Source organism: Varroa destructor, unplaced genomic scaffold (genome assembly GCF_002443255.2).
Source record: "Varroa destructor unplaced genomic scaffold, Vdes_3.0 BEIS01000002.1, whole genome shotgun sequence".
Taxonomy (NCBI): domain Eukaryota; kingdom Metazoa; phylum Arthropoda; class Arachnida; order Mesostigmata; family Varroidae; genus Varroa; species Varroa destructor.
The window spans coordinates 33,370,903-33,392,492 of NW_019211455.1; the positions used below are offsets into that span (position 1 = coordinate 33,370,903).

The window sequence follows — 21,590 nt, forward strand, 5'->3', positions numbered from 1 at the left end:
TGACTGCTAACTTTAGATAGTTGACTAATGTTATATTACATGCATGTCTTATGTAAAAAAGAAAAAAAGAAAAGAAACCTGTTTTACGCCCAGAAAGTATGGCGAGGGTTTCATTTGAGACTACAACTTTTGTCGGTCTAGCGTTAAGATTAAGCTTTTTTCAGCAAGGTGCTCGGAAGTAGGTCCACACTTCATCCGTTGCTGTATTCTTTCACGCGATATTTACCTAGGGATATTTGTTCTTTCTTTTGTAAGTAACGAAACGCTTCGTGCTACTTTAGATCAGATATGGCAGATGCCAGCTGGTAAATGTCCTTTTTTTGTTTATCATTTAGACCAAAGATGCTCAAGTTTCGTTGTTAATTATCATATTTGAAATGATTCTACGCTGTGGCACGCACCCCCACGACAAAATAGCGCCATTCCAGAACCTGAAGTTATTCGAATTTGTGAAAATGAGGTGCAACCAGTGGTAGTTTGTAGGCATTTTCTGTGAAGGCTAGGCTGTTGATCGAAAATTAACGATATCGATTAGCGTCTAAAGTTTAGCTAAAATAGCCAAAGCACGCCTATGAGATACGTCGTAGCACGCTTATGGCATCCCACTCGCATGGGCCTACCGGGTTCGGATCTAGCTACTTTCCGCATGGCATCCGTGTCATCTCCCTCCTTTCGCTGACATTAGTCCTTAACAGCCAACCCCTTTGTCCGTCACGGGATTCAGTGTCATCAGCCACAACCTGACGTCGTCAATGATTACACAGTATCGGTACTCCGCTTTTGTTGGCTATTTGGCCAGCGGATTTTGCGTTACCAGTTCGATCATCTTCTATAGTCGAACGAAAGAATAAGCGCTTAGCAGACCGATTCATTCGTTCACCTCTATAGGCTTGACCGAACCTTGATTTTGTCAATCTAACTAAATTATAAAAAACTGGCCACTTGACGCTCGAAGAGATTAGCCAGCAGCGGGGCTTCCATAATAATGGAATCACCTCCTAATTAACAGCTACTTAAGATTTGTCAGCCACTGCAGTAGTAGTCACATACATGCATAATGGATAAGCTTATTACTCGGTTATAAACGGTTTTTTTTTTTATTTAAAAAAAAATATGGCCATACATCAATTCGTCTTGTTAGTATCATTTAAATAATTTGCCTTCTGCTTCCAAGGTAAAGTCGAGCTCGTATGTGCCAGGAAATCGTATTGGTTGCTTTCCTATTCCAGTGATAGGCGATATATTATATACAAGTATGATTTGGAAAATATGTGGGTTCGAAGTCTTATATAGGTGGTAACATCTCCAGAGTCACATCTGCATAATACTCGGGCTACAAACTGATTAATCCGCATTGAACCGACGGCGAGAACCAGCACATCAGCCCAGAGGGTGTGCCAAGTGTTCTTGGCTTACTCGCCTAACAATTTGTTGCTAATATGATTTATGGATAAAATCCATTCTATAGTTTCTCTAACGGACGACGAAAACTACTTTTAATTAAGTAAATTCTTTATCCAGTGCAGCGACTGAGCGGTGCAGCCTCTGCAATTTCAAGGTGGACCTTAAAATCGTGAATCACTTACTTCTGTATGGTCTGCTGCAGCCTATCCAGCCTCTCCTGCTGAAAGCTGTTAAGAGCTGAAAAGGAGCTCAAAAGCAAGAAAAGGTGTCGCGGAACGACGCATCATTGTAAGCTAGGGCTATTTTGAAAGTTGAGATTAACGTTTTCCGGATTTATACTGAATGTCACTTTATTATTATTATTAATTTTTTTTTTATATATGTTGCGCACAAACGTGTACAAAACGTTTTGCGAAAGGCGGGTGAACAAATGGTGCCAGAGTCCGACCTGTATCTAAACATAGTAGACTACGATTGGATTCCGTACATTTGATTTTTTTTCAAGCCTTTGACGGGCTCCTCTACTATTAAATGATCTTTTGAATTGCACGAACTTTAAATGGAAAGCAAAATTTTATCTTGGATATGTATGGAGGAACAGTATCTGGCTGTAAATGAAAGTGGTAAATTATTCCGGGGAGTTTCTACCTGAAACACAGTAAGACCCTTGCATGGGACCTATTTTGCATATTTATCCTCCATCTAGATGGGTAGTAGTATCACCCAGTTAACACAACCTGATCCTAATAAACATAGCACCGAAATCAAAAGGGCTCTGTTCATAAGACAATCTTCCGATGTTTACGAGATCGCGTCTTATGTCACACGTAACAATAGTTTGCTTCCATCAAAGTTTTTATACTGTTTAAGAATATAGCGTGCATACCTTGGCAAATTTGAGGAAAAAATTGTAAAAATGCAACTCTCTCAGTTGATCGATTGCAGATCAACGGATGATACAGTGTAAATTACCGAGTAGTGTCCCGAGAACTGTCTTCAACTTGACTCATGAACACTCGAAGTATCGTGCTATCGTAGGTCCTTGATCGACCTACCTCGAGGAGACCGTACCTGATTTCAGCACGTCCTTTTTCTTCACCACGACCCGGTTAATCGTTACAGCCAACTCAGTATCCTTGTCTAGTTTCGTAGGGATATACATAAGGCCATACGCATGTTTGACGCATGAAGGCCCCTCAGTTGGCTCCTAAACATACTTCTCTGCCTATCAGCATCCGTCTGATCGAGCAGGCAACGTGCGTTTTGCGCAACGATCACAAACCTTAGCATGATGGATAAGTTTCAATTCTTCCGAAATAATCATTTTCGTAGCAACAGGTATAGTCAGTACCGCTGAAGTTGCACGCGCCGCGTGAACAATTTTGCTTAGAAGCCGCATACTATTACTGAAATAAGCGACAGGTTGAATACCTTTCAACTGTAATAACAGTCATAATGGCACCGGCGCATGTCTTGACTGAAGGCAGAATCAATTGTATTGTATTGAATGCATGTTGTTTGTACTGTTCGAAGATCAACACTTCGGGAATTGAAACATTTTCAGTCTTCACCCAAGTTTGGGGCTTCGCTGTATAATCTCATATTCTCGTCATTGTGAAGATTAACAATGATGCGCATGTTTCTTCTCTCACGATTTTCTTGCACATGATGAATGCGAGTTAGTCAAAATAAATTGTACCGTATTGCTCCTACGAAGTCGCAATGATAATGATTACGTAGAGGCAATCTGGCTTGAAGATGTTACAGTGACTTTTATGCCATAGTTAAAAGAGCTTCAGAGACTGGCAAAGTACATTGAATTACGTGTGTCAAGTAAAATCTTCCCAAGCTTCTGACGTAAACGTTATCCCAACGGTGGTGATGTCACTTATTCTGATCAATCATTAGAAAGACGTATAAGAAACGTCGAGGCAACACGCAAAGCACATGGGTATGCCATTTTTTCGCAGAGGGGTCTAAAACTGAATTGATTTCCCATTCTGTATATCTACAGATTAATTTTAAAATTAATCAGGCAAATAGCATTGTTTGCGGTACTGATCAGTACTCTGCTGTGGCTACTCTCGACAATATCATCAAAAGAACATTCTCCTTTTGAGTTTTCTTTGTCCTTTTTAGGCACTGGGAAGGCTGTTTTTCTCCGAGTTACGCCGAGACAGTTAATGACTAACTGATTGACTTGAGAAGTACTTCATAGTACATTCATATAACTAAAACATGGTTATGCTGGCCCTAGATAGCTACCCGGCAGGACACTTGTAGTACGGCGATTCCTATCATTACCTCTGATGTAACCGTTGACGTGCTCCTACGAAAAGCGTTGCTATAGACAAATGGTTATTGGCCCAGCGGTTCGTAGGTCTGCTTATAAAACGTCCAGTTGCGATAGAAGCTTCTGACTGTCAGCGAGGTTTCAAGCAATCTAAGAAATGCTATGTTGAACATTTACCTAGTAGAGGGCCGTGCCGCAAGTACTAATGACATAATAATAGCAAACAGGCCAGTCGCAGCTTTTTTCTTGGTGGCATTTGATGGTAACACTTGCTTTGTAGGTCTCAAAAAAGCGTGGCAAAGTAGTAGTGTCGACTACTGCTTCCTTCACTAGTTTGACGTTAACATGGCTCGTTCCTGCATACCGGGGCACCGAAATGTCGAACGGAAACGGGTCTAAGTTCGCTGGTGGAGGGAGACGCGGCAAAACACTAACCTAACTGGAGCATCGATGTTGGAACGGATTTAACAAAGACCTGCCGGTGTTCGAAATTAGGTCTCCATATAGGAACTGCCTGCAATACTCTACTCAGAAGCGAGGTAAACGTAATATCACCGTGTGCGAAGGATAGCCCTTGCTTGTTAAATATTGAAAGCCCCCCGAAGCCTGTGTTCATGTGCAATCGTCAGTGTACTCCGCCAATGGTTTTAATCATTGTAAGCACTGTGATCGGTGCTATTTAATTATTAATGATCTGTAAGCTTGTACAGGATTCAGTTCCGGACACGCTGTGCCTGTTAAGAAGGTTTGAATTCATTGTACTTACCATGTAATCGTTCGTATAAGGTCAAACAACGCGTCCAAGTGCTGTCTTTAGACTAATGAGACCGTACGCACATTCTCGAACAGCGTCGAGACAACGAAGGCCTGGGTTCTGTATCAGGCGCTGCAAGCGCAAAGATTGCAGAAGACGACGGATTATCTTAAACGAAGTTGCGTTGGAGAGTTGTCATATATCCGTGATACAATAGTTTGCTCAACCGCATGATTCGAACGGTCACAGATAACTAACTTCTTTGGTGATCGATAACTGCAGTCCGCTTCAGGAGAACCTGCCTCAAGTGGCATTTTCCCTCAACACGTTCCCAAGCCGTACAGGAAGAAGATACCACGGACCTAGGTCGGTGTGCACACCATCAGCTTCAAAATCGACAATAGAAGGTCTGTCAAAGATCGGGAAATTTGCATCATTTTCTAAAGTTCTAACCTGAGGTTAGGTTTCAGTAGCTTCTACAAAACCAGAATACGGAGCAGTCTAATTGGACTTGCTGTATTCGCTTCAGAAATGTAGTGAAAAACGATCACTCACTTCTATAATTTAAAGTTGGTTTTGAATCAAGCTAGTATAATGGTATGAACTAACCTTGAATGGGTTTCGAAAAATCATTGGTGGGGTACTCGCGTAATAATTGGTTCTCGCTGTACGAAAAGGCAATGTCACTTCGCTCTTCTTCTTGGGCAATAAAATGGAAAATGTGAACTTCCACAAATGACCACTGGCTATGTCAGACGCAGCTGCTTATTTTCTATACAAAATCCAGAATGTACGTCCCTCTACGATGGCCCCTCTAATGGGAGAATCATGTAAAGCTATTTAGACTTCAAGAAGCCCCTGAAGACCTTCGCTTCAAGAAGACCTTGAGCGTAAAACCGGCATCTAACTGCACAAGATTATTATAAACACAGTATGATGTTCACCATTATATAGTTCTTTATCTTTTAAATCTCGAGCTAGTTCTGTGTATTCGTTTATTGATAATGACGTGTGTTGTTTTGATCCTTTGCCCGCAGTTAACATTTTTTCCTCTTCTTAGGATTTGTTATATTTTAAACATTAACAAACATGATTTGGGGACGGTCAATTCAACTAAAAAGCTAAACGGTAAATAGGAGCGTCACAGGGAGACTCAAAAGGGTCACTGAGATATTTGAAGCTTAATCACTTGAAATCCAAGGTGTAGGTCGGAAGCTTGGCGAACGTAACCTATTCCAATGACCACGTTTACTAACTGCGAATGAAACTTTTTCATCATGGACGTCATCGAAAATCTCACTCGGATTCGGTGGAAAATACAAATTCTATAACTGCTTCCTTTGTATCTTGGAGAAGGTGTGACAATTTAACCACCTAGGATTTTACTGTGAAGCACTTCAGAAGGACATCGGAGTGTCTTGAAAGGTGTTTGTGAACCGTCTAATTTTGCAGCCCGCTTTTCGCCAGATATCGCAGTCAGTCTACAACAAATAACGACACCATGGTCAGAAACAGCTTTCGCTTAGCAACCGAAATTTGCAGGTCAAATAGACACCTTGAACAAAGTAAGCAGGAACCCGGCCTGTAAAAAAAAACCAAATACTTTGAAGACTTTCTATGTTAATGCGCAGTCGCTAGAAAAGGAGCCGTTGACCGCTACATTTCTGCGTCAAAAAGAATAACTAAAATATAAGACATAATTACATGAAAGTGCCATGGATGCCGAGTTATCCGAAAATAGCATCCACCATTGGACTGGTCAAAAAAGATCGTAGGACTAAAAGAAAATGTTGGCGTCCTCATATTGCTCGGGAAGCTACTGCTCGTGTCCAGGTCAAGTCATCGAAGAATAAATGTAAACGCGTCTGCATCGACATTCTACATGGTGGCCACATTGTGGGTCAGCTAGCGGTTGCTTGCAGCACTGGGCAGAGGGTACGGAACGTTACTTAGAATCAATGCGATCTCGTATCACATAGTGTACGCAATAGTGTAACGATCTTACCCCGCTATCCCGAATCCCTATAAATAATCCCTATAAAATCCCCTAAATATCTACCCCGAATTTTATCTACTGAACTGGCGAACTCTTCGGCCATCTCATTATTTTGGAATATAGACTGTACACTAGGGAAATAGTACTTAGGCTGTGACACACGGACCATCCGAAAATGTGTTTTTAAACAGAGCGCGATGTTCCACGGACTGACACAGCATTTATAGAAAGAAAGCTGCGACGTAATCCTGGCCCAATTAATGTCAGGTCACTAGAAGAAGACTCGCCTCCATAAACAAAATGCAGCAAGACTGGCGGAAAACAATAAGTGAGTTGCTGCTACCCTTGTTCCATATCACAAAAAGTTACCTCCATGGCCGCATTTTTGTCTCGCTCAGTTCTCTCTACTGAAAGTACCTCCTTTCGATTACGAACGTTATCGATTGTAACAGTGTTATTGATTAAATATAGCGATGCGGGTTGGCCATGAGTGCGTAGTACAGCATGTCGAAGGCAACGTAACTGCTACGTACGTTTACGTAGGCAAGTATGTTAGGCTGAATTTTATTATAATTCTTCTTTACTCAACCTAACTAACATCGAAGGTACACATTGAAATAAGTAGTCAGCTCGTGAGTCTGAACTCGACCGGTCAATTGAGCCGGATAGCCCAGGTTTTCGCAGTGCGAAATTTACCCATAACTTGTTATTGCTACGATAAACATCTATAGAACCCCAGATGAGGATCCCTATTTTATAACGACAATTGATCCGCCATGAAAAAATTTACTAGACTAAACTTATATATACTTTTATAATTTGCAATGTAAAAGATTTTAATGGTTACTTTTCTGACGCGAAATTCTAAGCCTTATCCGAGCAGTTATATCTCTGAAAACAAAACAATATCTTCAAGACATCTTTGGTGTGCCCGTCTGACACAAGACATGAGGCAAAGCATTACGTCTGACCTTTAGTTTTCAGGAAGCCGAATTTTGCAGTGCTTAATTATTGCAATGTCTGACCGCTTCAAGGAGATGTGAACGTAGTACAAACTGGTATGTATTGAGTTTATTCAGCGCGTTTTTAGAGAGTTTTTGCTGGAAGGTCGAAACGTTGTGACACGGGCCAAGTTATAACGCACATTGTGATCAAGTGCAAACTATTTATGCAGTGCGGCTATTTTTCAACGTCATGAGACGTTCTTTATAGGGCAACGTACAACTTACTTGTAGATATTCTGCTATGCCCATAAAATGTAGTGGCAAAAATTCGGTGTGAAAAAACGCAATTACGGAGTATCAACAGAATATGGGCATCGGCAAACGAACGAGGGATAAGACTAAATAGATAAATATGTGTCAAGTTCAAGTTGTGTTCTAGCGCCTTCAAATTACGTCGACGATTAATATGACGTTTAGATTTTAGATTAAAACTATATAAAGTCCAGTTCTATATATATATATATATAGTTTTCAGCGGCCCTTTTGTGGCAGGTACCTTGCGTCAAATGACACAGGCTACGGCGGAAATCCTTCTAGCAAGCTAAATGGATTTCTATTATTCTGGCCTAATCAGTGGATGTAAATGTCGTCTCCATTTCTTTTTCCAGAGCAACAAAAGCTACGCCGGTGACCGCGACAGATAATTCGAATGAATTCTTTCCGAGCGGCGAACTTTTCCTCAGTCAGAAAAGCCAGTGTCGCATGCACAGTCGTCATCGATTGAGTCGACCTCGAGTCTTAAAGAGCGTAGTTTTATAGAGTACTTGAACTTCGACAGTTCAACAACGACATTGAGAGACACTTGAGTTCACTTCAAGGAAGGAAGGAATCCTTGCTTCTATTTCCATGTCTTGCTTTCAAGTGCTTCAACTAAGCGTGCCCATTCATCTATTTCACTTACTTCAAAACGGAATCTCTCATTGATTACAAGCAGGTCAACTGTGCAAATAATTCTTTTGTCACTAAGATTTTGCGACTACGAACTCTGAAGAAGGCTAGCGGATTATGCGACACAATGTAGAAGAATGTTGAAGGGCTATTTAGGTTGTTAACTCTGAAGTCAACTCGGAACAATTGCTCGCACAACAGGCTAAGAAGTGCAAACATTATATGCGTTGAACTGTATGAAAAAATCGTACTTATAGAGAAAACATAAAGCGCGTTGAAGTAAGATAAAATTCAACGGTGTTGTCGGCAGTAATGCGGCAGAAGTGGGAAAAGTACGATCTACCAAAATCGTCAAAGATCTTAATCCTCTTAGTGCCAACATGTGACGGGACGGACGTGAATGATGGTTGCCCGTGCAGGTTTAGCAGTGCAGGAGATTGATTGGCTTTAAGGGTGGCTATTTACTCGCAAGCCAATATCCTGGTAACAAAGTGAGTCAAATATGTTGGCAAGTGAATTAGCTGATTGTAAAACTCGCCAGCAATGAGTGAATAGTTTCGTTACCGGGAGCCTTTGGCTTTTAGAGAAAAGTCTCGGTTCTGTTCATTGCACGTTTGTTGTAACCTCATAATATCATTCGAATTCAGAAATAAAATCAATTTACGACACTACTTTAGAACATCCTGGAATGGGCAGTCCTGCTAATTCAAAGGTCAAGACCCCTCCGCAGGAACGCTGACATAGTTCAAGCGAGCTGTATGTCAGCGGGGCGACTGCTCAATCAGTTACGCAACAAATGTGAGCAAATCAGAAAAATTGAGCGTCGGCACCAAGAAAAGGTGATCTAAAGACTGTGCTTTTTATATGTCTAAATAAGACGTTCACTAGACTAAGTAAGCACAGTCCTGTAAAATATCATAAGTGTCCTGTTTTTCTTCTCCGGAACGCTCAAAGCAAATTCGTCATGGTCATCGGACCGTTCCTGTCATGCTAGGCGAAATCGATGTGACCACGTAGCTGCCCAGAATTAACTTGAAGCATATGACTAAGATCGTCCACGTAAGGAACAAATGCTAGAATTCACATTAAGATTCTAACACTGCACGCATCAAAACTTATCATCGGCTCACGCATCTGGTGAATTATCCTGTTCACGCTCTTTTGCAGCACTAGACCCTGCTGGAAGTGACTCTTAAAAGACGTGTCTCGGAGAAAGGTCTTAACCTATCATTGTCATCTCCGACTGGATTTCACTCCAGCCTCCCTTCTTCAGGGTCTGGATGGGATAGCTACTAGCCCAAGTGAGACTGAACTTTTGTTAAAGGACCGGCGATCTCTCTTTTAATAAGCAATACAGTATGTGAATTTTTCCAGTATCAGGACCGCACACTGACTTTACACTGGATGATGTTTTTTTGGAGCAGGCGCGCGTTGCGATATTGGCGTAGCGATCTTAAGCGGGACTGAAGGCCCTTTTCTTCAGAGGCTGCCTTGTCAGCTCCCGTTACGAGACACGTTAAAACTTAATGTCTGTAAGTTCACAATTCTTTATCTATCGATGTGCCGAGGACTAACGGAGTCGAAGGAAAGTGACCAATTTCAAAATAGAGCATACACCTTTTCGAAGAGACTCATTCATTGTTCATTGTTCTCAAGGAGAACACTTCTAACTTCGTCTACGTGCACGATAACTTACTGGACTATAGCTCGCCGACAAAATCTGCTGAAAATCTGTACCGCCCTTGTTAGGGGACATAATATTTATCTGGCCAATATGTATTTTCGGTATCAAATCCTTTTGATCGCTGCAACAATGTCTTTGCGCACAAGTCAATGAACATAGACTATTTTCAGTTAATGCACCACTTCGAATCGAAAGAGCCGGACCAACCATGTTACCCACTTCTCAGTGCCAACACGATTTATTCAGTGCCCAACGTCCCAAGTGGGTGATCAATAGCCTGGCCAATTGGCAAAGATGTCCACCAAAAATCATGATTTTTTTATGGATTCGGCAGAAGTTTCGAAAGACTGCAAACAGACCCAGCGATTGCTTAGTGGACGAAACGAACGTGAGAATTTTTGTACATTTTTTGGAATAATTCATTCGCCACCAAACGCACTAAGAGCCTTCGCTCGGAATGATATTTTAAACAATGTGCTACTATTCTCGTATCAGAATCGTCTAAAGAAACAGTTCAGCAAGTGGAACTCTTTTTACTTTTTTTTTTTTTACTTACTCTGGAAAACAAGTGAAAATTTGTTGTTTGCGACGTTGTCGCGAACAGAGAATCGCAGCAATTCGTCAAGGGATCAGTATCGTAACTTAAAGATGTCTTAGCTTCTCTTCATCGGCTATTCAAGTTTGCCAGCAGAGCCGACCCTTTATTAGAAAGATGAAGGATGAGATGCTCTCAGATCCCGACCCCTTTTAGAGCCGTTATCTTCCTTCTTTGCTCAACAATGCGATTGATTACGTCTATGATACCCTATTTTACTGAAATGACTCAGTAGTTGGAAAGCACCACTTGACGAAAATGATCTTGCGCTATTCAATTTGTGTGATCCTGTCGATGATCACGACTTTTTTAAGCAAATGTAAATACACTACCAACGATATTGATAATGTGCAACAACATGCGCATTACTCTGTCCTCGAAGAAAGATTGTTTTCGAAGGACTACTAACCGCACATCAATCGTTCTCCAACAGCTTCAACACTTAACAGAACATACGTAGAGTATAATGACGCAATTTCCCTTATTAATTCAAGTTTCATCCTGATTTGGGTACCTGTACACTAACTTCAGCCTTTGACATGCACCTGAAGAAGGCAGAGACATGTCAGCTGCGATACTGGGCTTATTTCTTTCTTATATTGCACGTTCATTCTTGCTATTCTCTCTCTCTGTCTCGGTTACATTGTGCATTGGATAGGGGTGTAGTGTCAACGGCATCGAATAGAGCCTTACTACAAAAAGGTGCTACTACAAAAGCCACTCGTAGTGTCGAACGATTGATAAGCCGTTTTTCTTTTTACTCCAGGTTTTCCAAAATTCGCTGCAATGTGTTAAAGAAATAAAGCTATTCGTACGAACAGCACATTAAGCCTCTTCTCAGATTTGCGTGCTGTTTTTTATCGACAATCCCAAGCCCAACTTGAAGAGCGAGATTAGTCGAACGTCTAAACTGTTAAGGAACTCTTTCCCTTCTGATTTTCCACTCGAACCGATGCTTCTCTACTCAGAAGAAGGCCGTCAGGCTTCTGTACGATTTTTAATGCAGAGCCCTCTGCTAGCGAGTCTCGGGTCAAAATGGGGTCTGACTTACTAGGTGTAGATTTCGGCCGAAACGGAAGAGGTGGTAGGAATGTTCCTATGGCATCTCAGAAGTGCCTCTTTCTTTTTGTTCTGTTTATATTGCTGTATTGAGCTATGCTTATCTAGATGTTTGTAATCAGCGTGTTTGTAAACCTGTATATGATTTTTGTGTTTCAAATCGTGTAGAAGCCTGCCTGAAACCACTGATTTCTGCAGTACCCCGTCTCCCGGCGGTAGAAGGGCAACGAAAAAGAAGGTGAAAGCACTATCAATGAATGGACTGAAGACACTTGCGAAAATTGTAGATTAAAATCCAGGTTTAACTTAATTGGTCCACCAAATTCAAAAAAAGGAATGTACGGCGAACAGTTTTATATATCCTAGGTACGAAAATATTTTGCAAATTATCGTCTAAGTGTTTACGAAGCATTTTATGTGCTACACATATCTTACGCCAATGTATACGACGGTTAGCGCTTCAAACACCTAAACGATCCAGTTATATACGAATCACAGCTTTTTCGAGACATAATACAGAAAATAATTGTGTCTATATACAGATATAGCATTCATTTACGTTGACTTGGTTTTGAATCCCTGTTCGCCCGCTTTGCGGAATCAACCAACAGGCTTCTCGATTTCATCCTAAGTTGCGTTTTCCATACAATTTATTACTTCCTTGAGATTGGCAACTTGGTGTCTCTCAGTGAGCAATATCACTCTTGGCACGGAAAACTGGTTTTATATATATATATATATATATATATATATATATATAAATATGATATTTTTTTAGAAGAAGGATATATAATGATATTTTTTTTCTAGCGAAACGTAACTACGCTACATCTTTCTACGTGGAAAATGATTACACCCATGTTGCTATTATTTTTTGGGTTACTTAGAAGGGCTTCGATTTTAAAAATATTTTGGTTAAATATGGGACGTCGATTTATAAGCGGAGTAGATAGTAAAATGCCTAAAACCGTTTGAATACATACAAGTTTGTAACTATGCTTGCAACTTTCGAATCAACTTAGCATAGTAAATAACATAGCTAGCCACAATTCCTTTCATGTTAAGACCATAAAAACAGAGTAATTACCACTCCCTTGAGGACATTGATACGTTTTTGATAAATGTGCGGAATAATTACCTATTATTACCAGAACAGTAATCTATAGTGTAAAGTTTTTTGATATAGTCTAGCATAGTAAGTTAATATCGACACTTCTGCCATATAGATGCAGAAACGTAGCGTGCTTATAACGTGTATATGCGAAATGGCGAGCTAATGCTACTACTGCTATTCTGCTGCTGCTGCTGCTGCTGCTGCTGGTAAAAAATCTTATTGTGTGAGTCAAAGACATATACATTGAACTACGAACGGGCTTCACCAGCTGTTTTAATGAATGAAAGTATGTAGATGTTAAACATAATATTGTACATATACTAGCAGGTAGTCTCCTCGTTCCGCGGACATCTATCCGAACGCGTGATGTCCACGATAAAATATTCCTACTCATGGACGGAAGCTTTTGTGTGTCACAGAATGGGTACACTCAACGTATCTTTAAGGAAGGCTCAGCGTAAATACTCTGTTTATATCAATAATTTCGTGAAGATTTACATAGTAACATTGTACGTGTGTAAGTTGTCACCTTTTCTCAATGCGTATGTGCATATATATGCTGCTGGTATGGGCGACATAAGTTCTATTCTTCATTTATTTATTTCTTATTTGTCATTATTAAGTTTTATAGATTTGAATTTCAAGTACGTTTGCGGTTACACTTAGGCCAGTCTATGATCATAGTATGTAGATCAACTCGAAAGCTTTGTCATGTAACAAGATAAAGGCAATCTGTGAGAAAACATACCTACCACCTAAATGTAGGTTACCTATGATACCTCAAGTTCACACTTAAGCGTTGCACGTGCTTATTACAGAGTCGAGAATTTGGTTAAAAGGGACTAAGACAGTAAAATTTTGGCAAAGCAGCTGTAGAACTGCATTTATTGGGGTCCCGTACTAAAGTAATCACAAAACAGAATCGACTGCAAGACTTGCGTTAACGTGATGTATTTTTTCTAGCACAGATGACGTTCTGTTCAGAGAAAAAAAAATGATAGAAAAATTCGTGAACTCGTATATGATGCTGTCTACAAGCCATTAATCTGGCCGTGACAGATGTAGAACGACATAGCCGCTGAATGACGTCCACAGATGATGATCAACGCGAACGAACGTAGCATAGCTTCTCTCTTCCTCGCTTGAGACAAGACACAGCGTCGAGATAATGACTAAAACGAACAAGCTAATAGAAATACAATGGTTCCACTAACGGCAAGCCTCCAATGTAATGTTTCACAGATTTCCCGGTAAGCCAGAATTCGCATCAGATTGACAATCTGAACGAAAAGTTTTGCGCTAATTAACCTTTGGCGCCGCATAGAAACAGGCTACATTTTGAAAATGAACATTAGGCGTATGCGAAAAGCCTCGTCTAAATGAAAGAGGCGTCTCAATTGAGGATCCCGGCACTTTTCAAGGAGGACACCGACCACAGCTCAGCTGGAGAAATTTCGCTTGAAAACTCTACAGATCTTGCAAACAATGCCTACATTACCTAACAGCGGTACCTGTACTTGCAGAGCGTATTTTTGAACGAATAACCTTCCTATAGATAGAAAGGTCTCATGGATCATAAATAACAGTGGCGTTTAAGTGCCATGGTCACTCACTGGCTGCGGTCCAAGTGAGTGCTTCTATGAAATTCATGACTGAACTTTACGTATTGGTTGCTTGAATCACTTTTGCAAGGGCCACTGCAGACACGCGTGCGCTTTTTGCTGGCTAGACAGCAGTGTCCGTGGCCGTGTAAACGATTTAGATGTTACACAAAAATTCTGTTGGAAATATGTTCTTCGTTATAAGAACTTCATGCAAATTAAGCAGCTTGTCACGATACAATAATGTATCGTGTTTTAGTGTTTAGTAAGTTAAATGCGCATTACCTTACCTTGACGGACATCCGTTCCATTTAGCCTTTGGCCACCACCTACAAACGGTTTAGGGAAGCACGTCGAGCTGTTGAGGGGTTCAAGAAAACGAAAGGATATATGCGGAAGAGAAAAAACTTGGCCGAGGCCGACGCATCACCCAAAGTTCCCCAAACAAACACGTCGCCAAGCAATATGTAGCTCAAGCATTTAATTACGGCTTAATTAGTGCTTGCAGGACGTCGCTGAATCATACCATTTGGGTGAATTTGAGCGCCGCCTTACAGAATTCGAGAACAGACCAGTTTTTGAATCGAACTAGTTGAAAAACATATTCCGGTTAAAGTGATCTTGCTGATGCTGAAGACCTGTGCATTAGGCGCTACGCTTGGGAAAGAAAACGGTTAGTTTCTATGCTACAATGAAACCCATAGATACAAATGTGTCGACATGCAATACTGCGCCGCTCGTCATTTCAGGAGACCCGCCATCGGCAGCTGTGGCGGACAGTTCGCTTCCTGCGTCACTTTCACTGTCTATGCGAACGAACGAGCTCTCGCATGAATCGCTGGTATCGGATCCCGCGCTACGCGAAGAGGTTAGCGCCGTTCAGTTGGAGCTACAGAGACAAATTTTAGCACTTCAACATGAACAGCATCTCCAGCAGCAAATACTTCTCCAGCATTTTCAATTACAGCAAAAGCATCTTCAACAACAACACGACCAACAACTTGCCGATAGGATAAGGGTGCGTCAGTTGTTTTGATTGCCTATTTTGTCTCATGAACACAACGACAAGGAACACCTCAAAGTAATTCAATCTGTCCCTATTACCTCTAGTCTAATTTCGTTGCGACAATAAGTAGGACTTCACATCTACTAATCGAAACCTATCTATCTTGGTTTGCTATGTTTACATATTGAAACTAGGTCCATGGATCAAAAGAATCGAGTTAGTTTCTAGTTAAATAGAATTGCTTGCTCTGATACTACTATATATTAACTAACATGTTCACGATAACAGAGAACGTAGCGGAAAAGTATAAAAGTAGTACGTTTGAGTGAAAGAAGCATGCATGTATGTATGTATGCCCCTGGGTACGAATCGGGGACGCTGGGACTCCATAGTCTTGGCGTTACCGCTACAGTGCTTTACGGATCTTCAGCGGCCATTGAATGATCTCGCTGTAATGAGAAACTGTGTGAAAGGACACCAGCACTGCTGTTCGAAAGCATTGAGGATTCCGCTCGATGTTCGTTATGAAACGATTTTGCTTCAGCTCTAGAATTAACATAGCTCAATGTATTTCTGACAGCTTTACATGGAAAGTCAGAGACTTCGTAGTGACAATTCATCTCATAGTGATGAAGATCGTGACTCGGGCAATGGCAGTGATAAGGACGTCAGTAATACACAGAGAGGTCAAGAATTAAATGACAAAGAAGCCCCTGATATGGGCACCCCCTCCCCTCCTGTAATCAAATGTCCGAAAAAAGATGTTCTACGAAAATTAGAGGAAGAGGAAAAACTTCGGCTCGCACGAGAGTCCGCTGCCGCTACACCGCCGGCTGCATCGCCACCAGTGCCCAATAGATCGCCCGGATTGCCCTCGTCGCCTAAAAAGTGCGTACAAAAAATGTATACTTTTAATAATTTGCTTGCTTTGTTTTCTTAGTTACTTTTTCATGCCAATCATAGCGGCATGCTGTTCTGATGCTATGCAGCAGGAGAGCTTCACTCGTTTTCTAGCCTTTTAGATAAACCGTCTCAGTTATATTATATTGTAATATACTACTTATGTGAAATATTTTTACCCGGCCGAGATGTCAATAAACTTCGAATGTTTATTTTGCACTTTAAACCAGCTTTTTTATGCCAAAATATGTTAGCGGACATGCAGTAAATACGTGCTATAGTGAAATTTGGAAGAACATAATAACTATATGCCAGTCTAAACTGACGTGCTACCGACAACGGTGGACTGACTACTTTAGGGGGTTGTCGTAGGCGAACCTTGCCGCCCCTTATGTTCTGTCAGCATTTGTAGTGGAGAAAGGTTGTAGTGAACGTTCGTTCCAGCACCTGTTTCCAGTGTGCAAATAACCGCGCTAAAAATCATACGTATTTTTTCATTGGTACATTTTCCCTTCTGTGACCAAGCGAAGGTTAATGAAGCCAAACGCCGTGAGTTCTGTCATAGATGCTACCACTAATGCGCCCAAATTGAAATTCATTTATTGAAAAATCAAAGAGGTTAACTTACAATGTCCTGCAGCCGGCTAAGAGATAACCAAGTCTGTAGCAGGCCACCATAGTGACAAATGTTCCTGTTTTACACCTAATAAAAACCAAGATCTTCAGAATAGGTAGCGTTAACCTACCCTCCCTACCCTCGCTGCTCTGTGTGGCCAGAAAATTGATACGATGGAGATCTGTTTGGTCTCTGATGGAACTCATATGGGGCGTGCAGTTTTCCGCTAATGTACTTAGAATTCGACCGTACGGCTCGTGTAGCTTTCAATATGAAGCTGCACAACATTTACAGTACAATATTTCATTCTGTTCCTTCGCTACTCTCTAAATGTTCAATATATTTGATGTTCAAGTAATAATTTAAAAAATAATAATTTAAAAAATTATTCACTAGAACAAGTACAATTACACACTCCCCGTTTAGAAAAAAAATTATCTACCGTGTATATATATATATATATACTAGTTTTTTGGAGCTATTTAGCAAGTCGAACATTTTAAATAACTTTATGTACTATTAGTAGACGAAATGCTTTACGTCAAATCTTGCTTGAGTATTATTAACGCACACTAAGTAAAAAAAGCAAAGACGTCGCTTAACGCTAAAAATGAATGCTGAATGATCAAGTCCCTTGATTTCAAAAATAAGAACACTAATTGTACCTATCAATTAGTGAAAACACTAGCGAACAGTGCTTTCAGAAAAGATAACAGAATTTCTGTGAGAACGACGTCTGGGGAGCGTTAAAGACCACGAAGGAGATAACTTTACCTCAATAACTTAAGTCGCAGAGCAAGCTGCTGTGCAAAGAACGCTCTTGAGTAAATTAGATTATGAAGGCAATGCGTTGCTCATTGGCTCAATAAGGGGTTCGATGAAGCAGGTAATAAGAACCCTTAAGATGGGGAGCAGAAGCGAAAATTTTGTTTTATGATCTAAGTTAAACACAAGCGTAAACACGTGCGGTGTATTCCCGAAATAGCTTGCACAAGGATTACCAGCGAAAAACCTACACAGAACACGCCGTTGCCATAAAAGAGACATGGGTCACTCTGTGCTGCCTACCAGAAAAGAGTCAGACGAGAGAATGGTATCGAACAGCAGAGAAAAACATTTCAGCAGTAGTGCCGAATAGATTCCGACATAAGCTGATGCTCGCATTGTATATCAAAAGCATTTTCTATAATGGAATATAGCTTGAAAATGAAACAGTCAATACCGCCAGACATCGCGAGTCTTTAAATGACCTCCCTAATGTCTGTCGATAATGCACCCCCTAATTGTTACGCCAGAATCGTCAAATGGCTTCAGCCGTTGTGTTCTCTAGAGTTATGCCCCTGTGATTGTAGTTACTTAGATGATTTATAGGTGGCGTAACGTAGCCTATTGTCGATTCTATCAAGCATAATATGGGATAACAATGGGATAAGGTATATTAGTGCAAATTTGGAGGTCACAGTTATAAAAAAGAACACTGGCGGAAACAACAACAAGAAGGAATTAACCTCACATATACCAAATATATTGCTGTCCTCCGTTGTAATTGTTTAAATATAATTTAGGTTTTTTTCAGTTGTTAAATAGCTCGACCGCCCAATATACCGCGTTCAATACGAAACGCGAGAAATTCTAATCTCGTATCTTCAAAATACCATTATTTTTCGTACAATGCGATGTCTTTATGAGGCTCTTCTACTTTTTGAACTCTAAAACCATCCACTCGTGTTTTAACAGGCGACTTGCTGTATACCATAAAAGATCAGGAAATTCGAGTGATTTAAAAGTAGTTTTTTATTTTGCAACTGTGGCAACGAAGACAGTTCGTCTATCCTAAAAACACTCTCTCGGTAAAGAAGCTACTACTAAAAACATTATTAGACGTTAATTAAAAAAAAGTTCAAACTGGAAAATAAGCCTTGTTCGTTTTGGTTAAATTTATAAGGTGAAAAGTGAACGAATAAGTCTCGCACGATTCAGGCGAGGATCAGAGATGAGTGCACGGAGACGCTCATTTACTGTTACGCTACAATGAGTACCCATCCTGATATCGGATTGTGACCTGTGATACAAAATTAATCTTCTACGATAGTCGCAAATAATCACATTAGCGGGTGGACGCATTTGAACCAGCGGAACATCACCGTAACGTAAATGTACATTATAAAAGCTCATGATGTCTGATTGGTGGTCTAGTGCAGGTGCTATCTACTACAGCTTCATGTGTCCTGGTTCATCGATTACGTCTGCACTGTACTGTCAACAATCAGAGGAGATGACAAACTAGTTCCGCATCAAGCAGCCAAGAGTAGTGAACAGAGGTAACTTACTTCTATTGCACAATAACACCCGATCTTATGCCGCAAGGATCACGATGGCAAAAACGCAAGAGTTACAGTTGGATGTTTCCAGTCATCCAGAATGCTCACCAAACATTGCTGCCACAGATTACAATTTCTTTTCAATGTTTCGACAACTTTTTAATAGGAAAATTATTCAAATCCCAACACGATGTCGAATTTCGTCTCTCGTCTTCCACAACTCTACAACAGCGCAATGTTCAAGTTACCACCCAAATGGCAGAGGGTCGTAGACTATAACGGTCCATTATTCTACTGAGAATCGAAAAAATTACGTTCGCGAAAAAAGTTCAAAAGTTTTATTGTCTCACGTTTCACTTTGAATGACTTAATATGCGTGAAGTTACGATATTTTTTTTTTGACAAGCGCCATATATGCCTCTAAACGCATAGGTGGAGTGCCCCCCCGGAGGTATGAAAAGGTTTGCGTTGTTGGTTATTTTTAGTTGTTTTTCAGTAGACCTATAATGCCATGAACCATAAATCATAAAAGAAAAAAGGCGAAAAGGTAAAAACAAGATTAAAAATTAAAGCAAGCATAAGTGTTGTCATCATGACGTCGATTATGAGCTATCGAATCAGAATACGGCTTGCCCAGCAGATAGGTAGTTTTAGTTATTTCTTGACACTAATTTCATTATATATTTTTGTGTAAAACTGTCCACTTGTGAAAGGTCGTCGCCAAGCGGCGCATCCGCAGAAGTTCGTTTAAAACTACAACAATTCCTGGCACGACGACAAGAGCAGCGAGCCAGCGTTTGGTCTTCCGAGGAATCCATACAGGGCACGAGTACCAAAGGATCCTCTGTTAGTCAAAGAGACCGGCAAGCATCGTCGTCATCTGAAGGGAGTAGCACTTCATCTCATGTCGGAAGCGAGAGCGAGTCTCCACCCGTTACGACTCTCCGTGAAGGTTCACCACCTCCTAATAAAAACGGTACGCGGCAGGCAGGCAGGCGCGCAGGCTAATCTAGACAGAGAAGTAATAAGAAATAGCGTACTTGGTACGGCACTCGAGTTGGGACTTCCTCTTACATATTGCTTTTAATACTATTCTTAAATAAAAAGAAAAGACAATTCAATGAAACAGCTTATGTAGCGACATTTCTCTCGGTCAGATTTATTCAATGTTACTACGATTATATCTATAGTGCAGGACCTAAACACTTATAAATTGATTTTATGTAAGTTAATATTCCTTTTTCAGTCCGTAAGAAACAAGTGCATTGGTAGGTAGAAACTTGCTAAGACACCGTTTAGATACGCTACACATGAAAAATTCCAACGAAATTTAATTAATGGATGGTGGCAGACCAAAGCCATCATTTTTCAAAGAGTGCTAAATGTATCGAAGAAATTAATCGGTGGAGCCTATTTGGACCACCGAATTGATATTTACACCACGTCCAGGCGTCTTCAGCCAAATGGCTGTTTTTTGTTTTGATTTGATTTGATGTTTGACTCTTTGGGCCCTTCAGATGCAAAACATACAGCGGATCTTCTGCTTTATTTCATGGAAAACCTCCTTAGATTTATCAGAAGCCGCATGAAAACTGACAATAACGTAACTATTGATTTCGACCAAAAATAAACATTTTTCTGTCTTGCTAGGTGTTTGTACAGTGCGAAGATATTGCTTGTTTCCGCTAAAACGGCGGAAACTATATGTTATTTTTTCGATTTTCACCGCAGTAGAACAATAGTTCTGTTTTAGGAAGAATTGGCGATGTAGAAACAAAAGTGGCCGGTGAATGGATAGCACAAGATTGTAACCTACCAAAGTGTCTTGAATTTGGCAAGACATTAGCTCGTAAATGTTTATTGTATAAATTGTATTACCAGTCTTCGTTTGAAGTGAATGTTTACCGATCTTTTGCCTTCGGCAACAATGGGTTACTGAACTTTTTTTTGTCACAGGTTTGAATGTTCTATTATTATCCATACTTAATTTTATTTAATTCCCTTTGTTCTTGCTTTATCATTGCTTCAAGGTAAAACATTAGACCAGATATAACTTTTTACGTATTGGTCCACACACAACATAACGCAACAACGACTGCGTTATAAGCCGATGTCAAGGAAGGTGTACGTTTGTTTATAGAGGGGACGTAAACATTTAAATAAAGCGTTACCGTTAAGTTCGTCACTAAGCCAGGGCCCGGCCAGACTCGCTATAAGGCTCCGGACTCGGCCTAGAGTAGGCACCCAACAACCTTCTTCAATTCATTCAGTTATAGCGTCCAGCGTAGCGCAGAGTTCCATTTGATCTGCCTAAATGTACACTTGATCACGGAAAAGAAATCTTCAAAACAGCTT

At 40.6% G+C, this 21,590-nt stretch overlaps 1 protein-coding gene across 4 annotated transcripts in view; it reads left to right on the forward strand.

The window, feature by feature from the left end:
- LOC111243732 (uncharacterized) overlaps positions 1–21,590 on the forward strand; it is a 206,863-nt gene that overhangs the window by 182,207 nt on the left and 3,066 nt on the right. For all 4 annotated transcript variants that reach the window (XM_022789726.2, XM_022789727.2, XM_022789725.2 and 1 more), the window contains 3 exons: positions 15,142–15,410; positions 15,979–16,286; positions 19,949–20,211. In XM_022789726.2, coding sequence (XP_022645461.1) covers positions 15,142–15,410; positions 15,979–16,286; positions 19,949–20,211 — 840 coding nt within the window. The remainder of the gene's footprint in view (positions 1–15,141; positions 15,411–15,978; positions 16,287–19,948; positions 20,212–21,590) is intronic.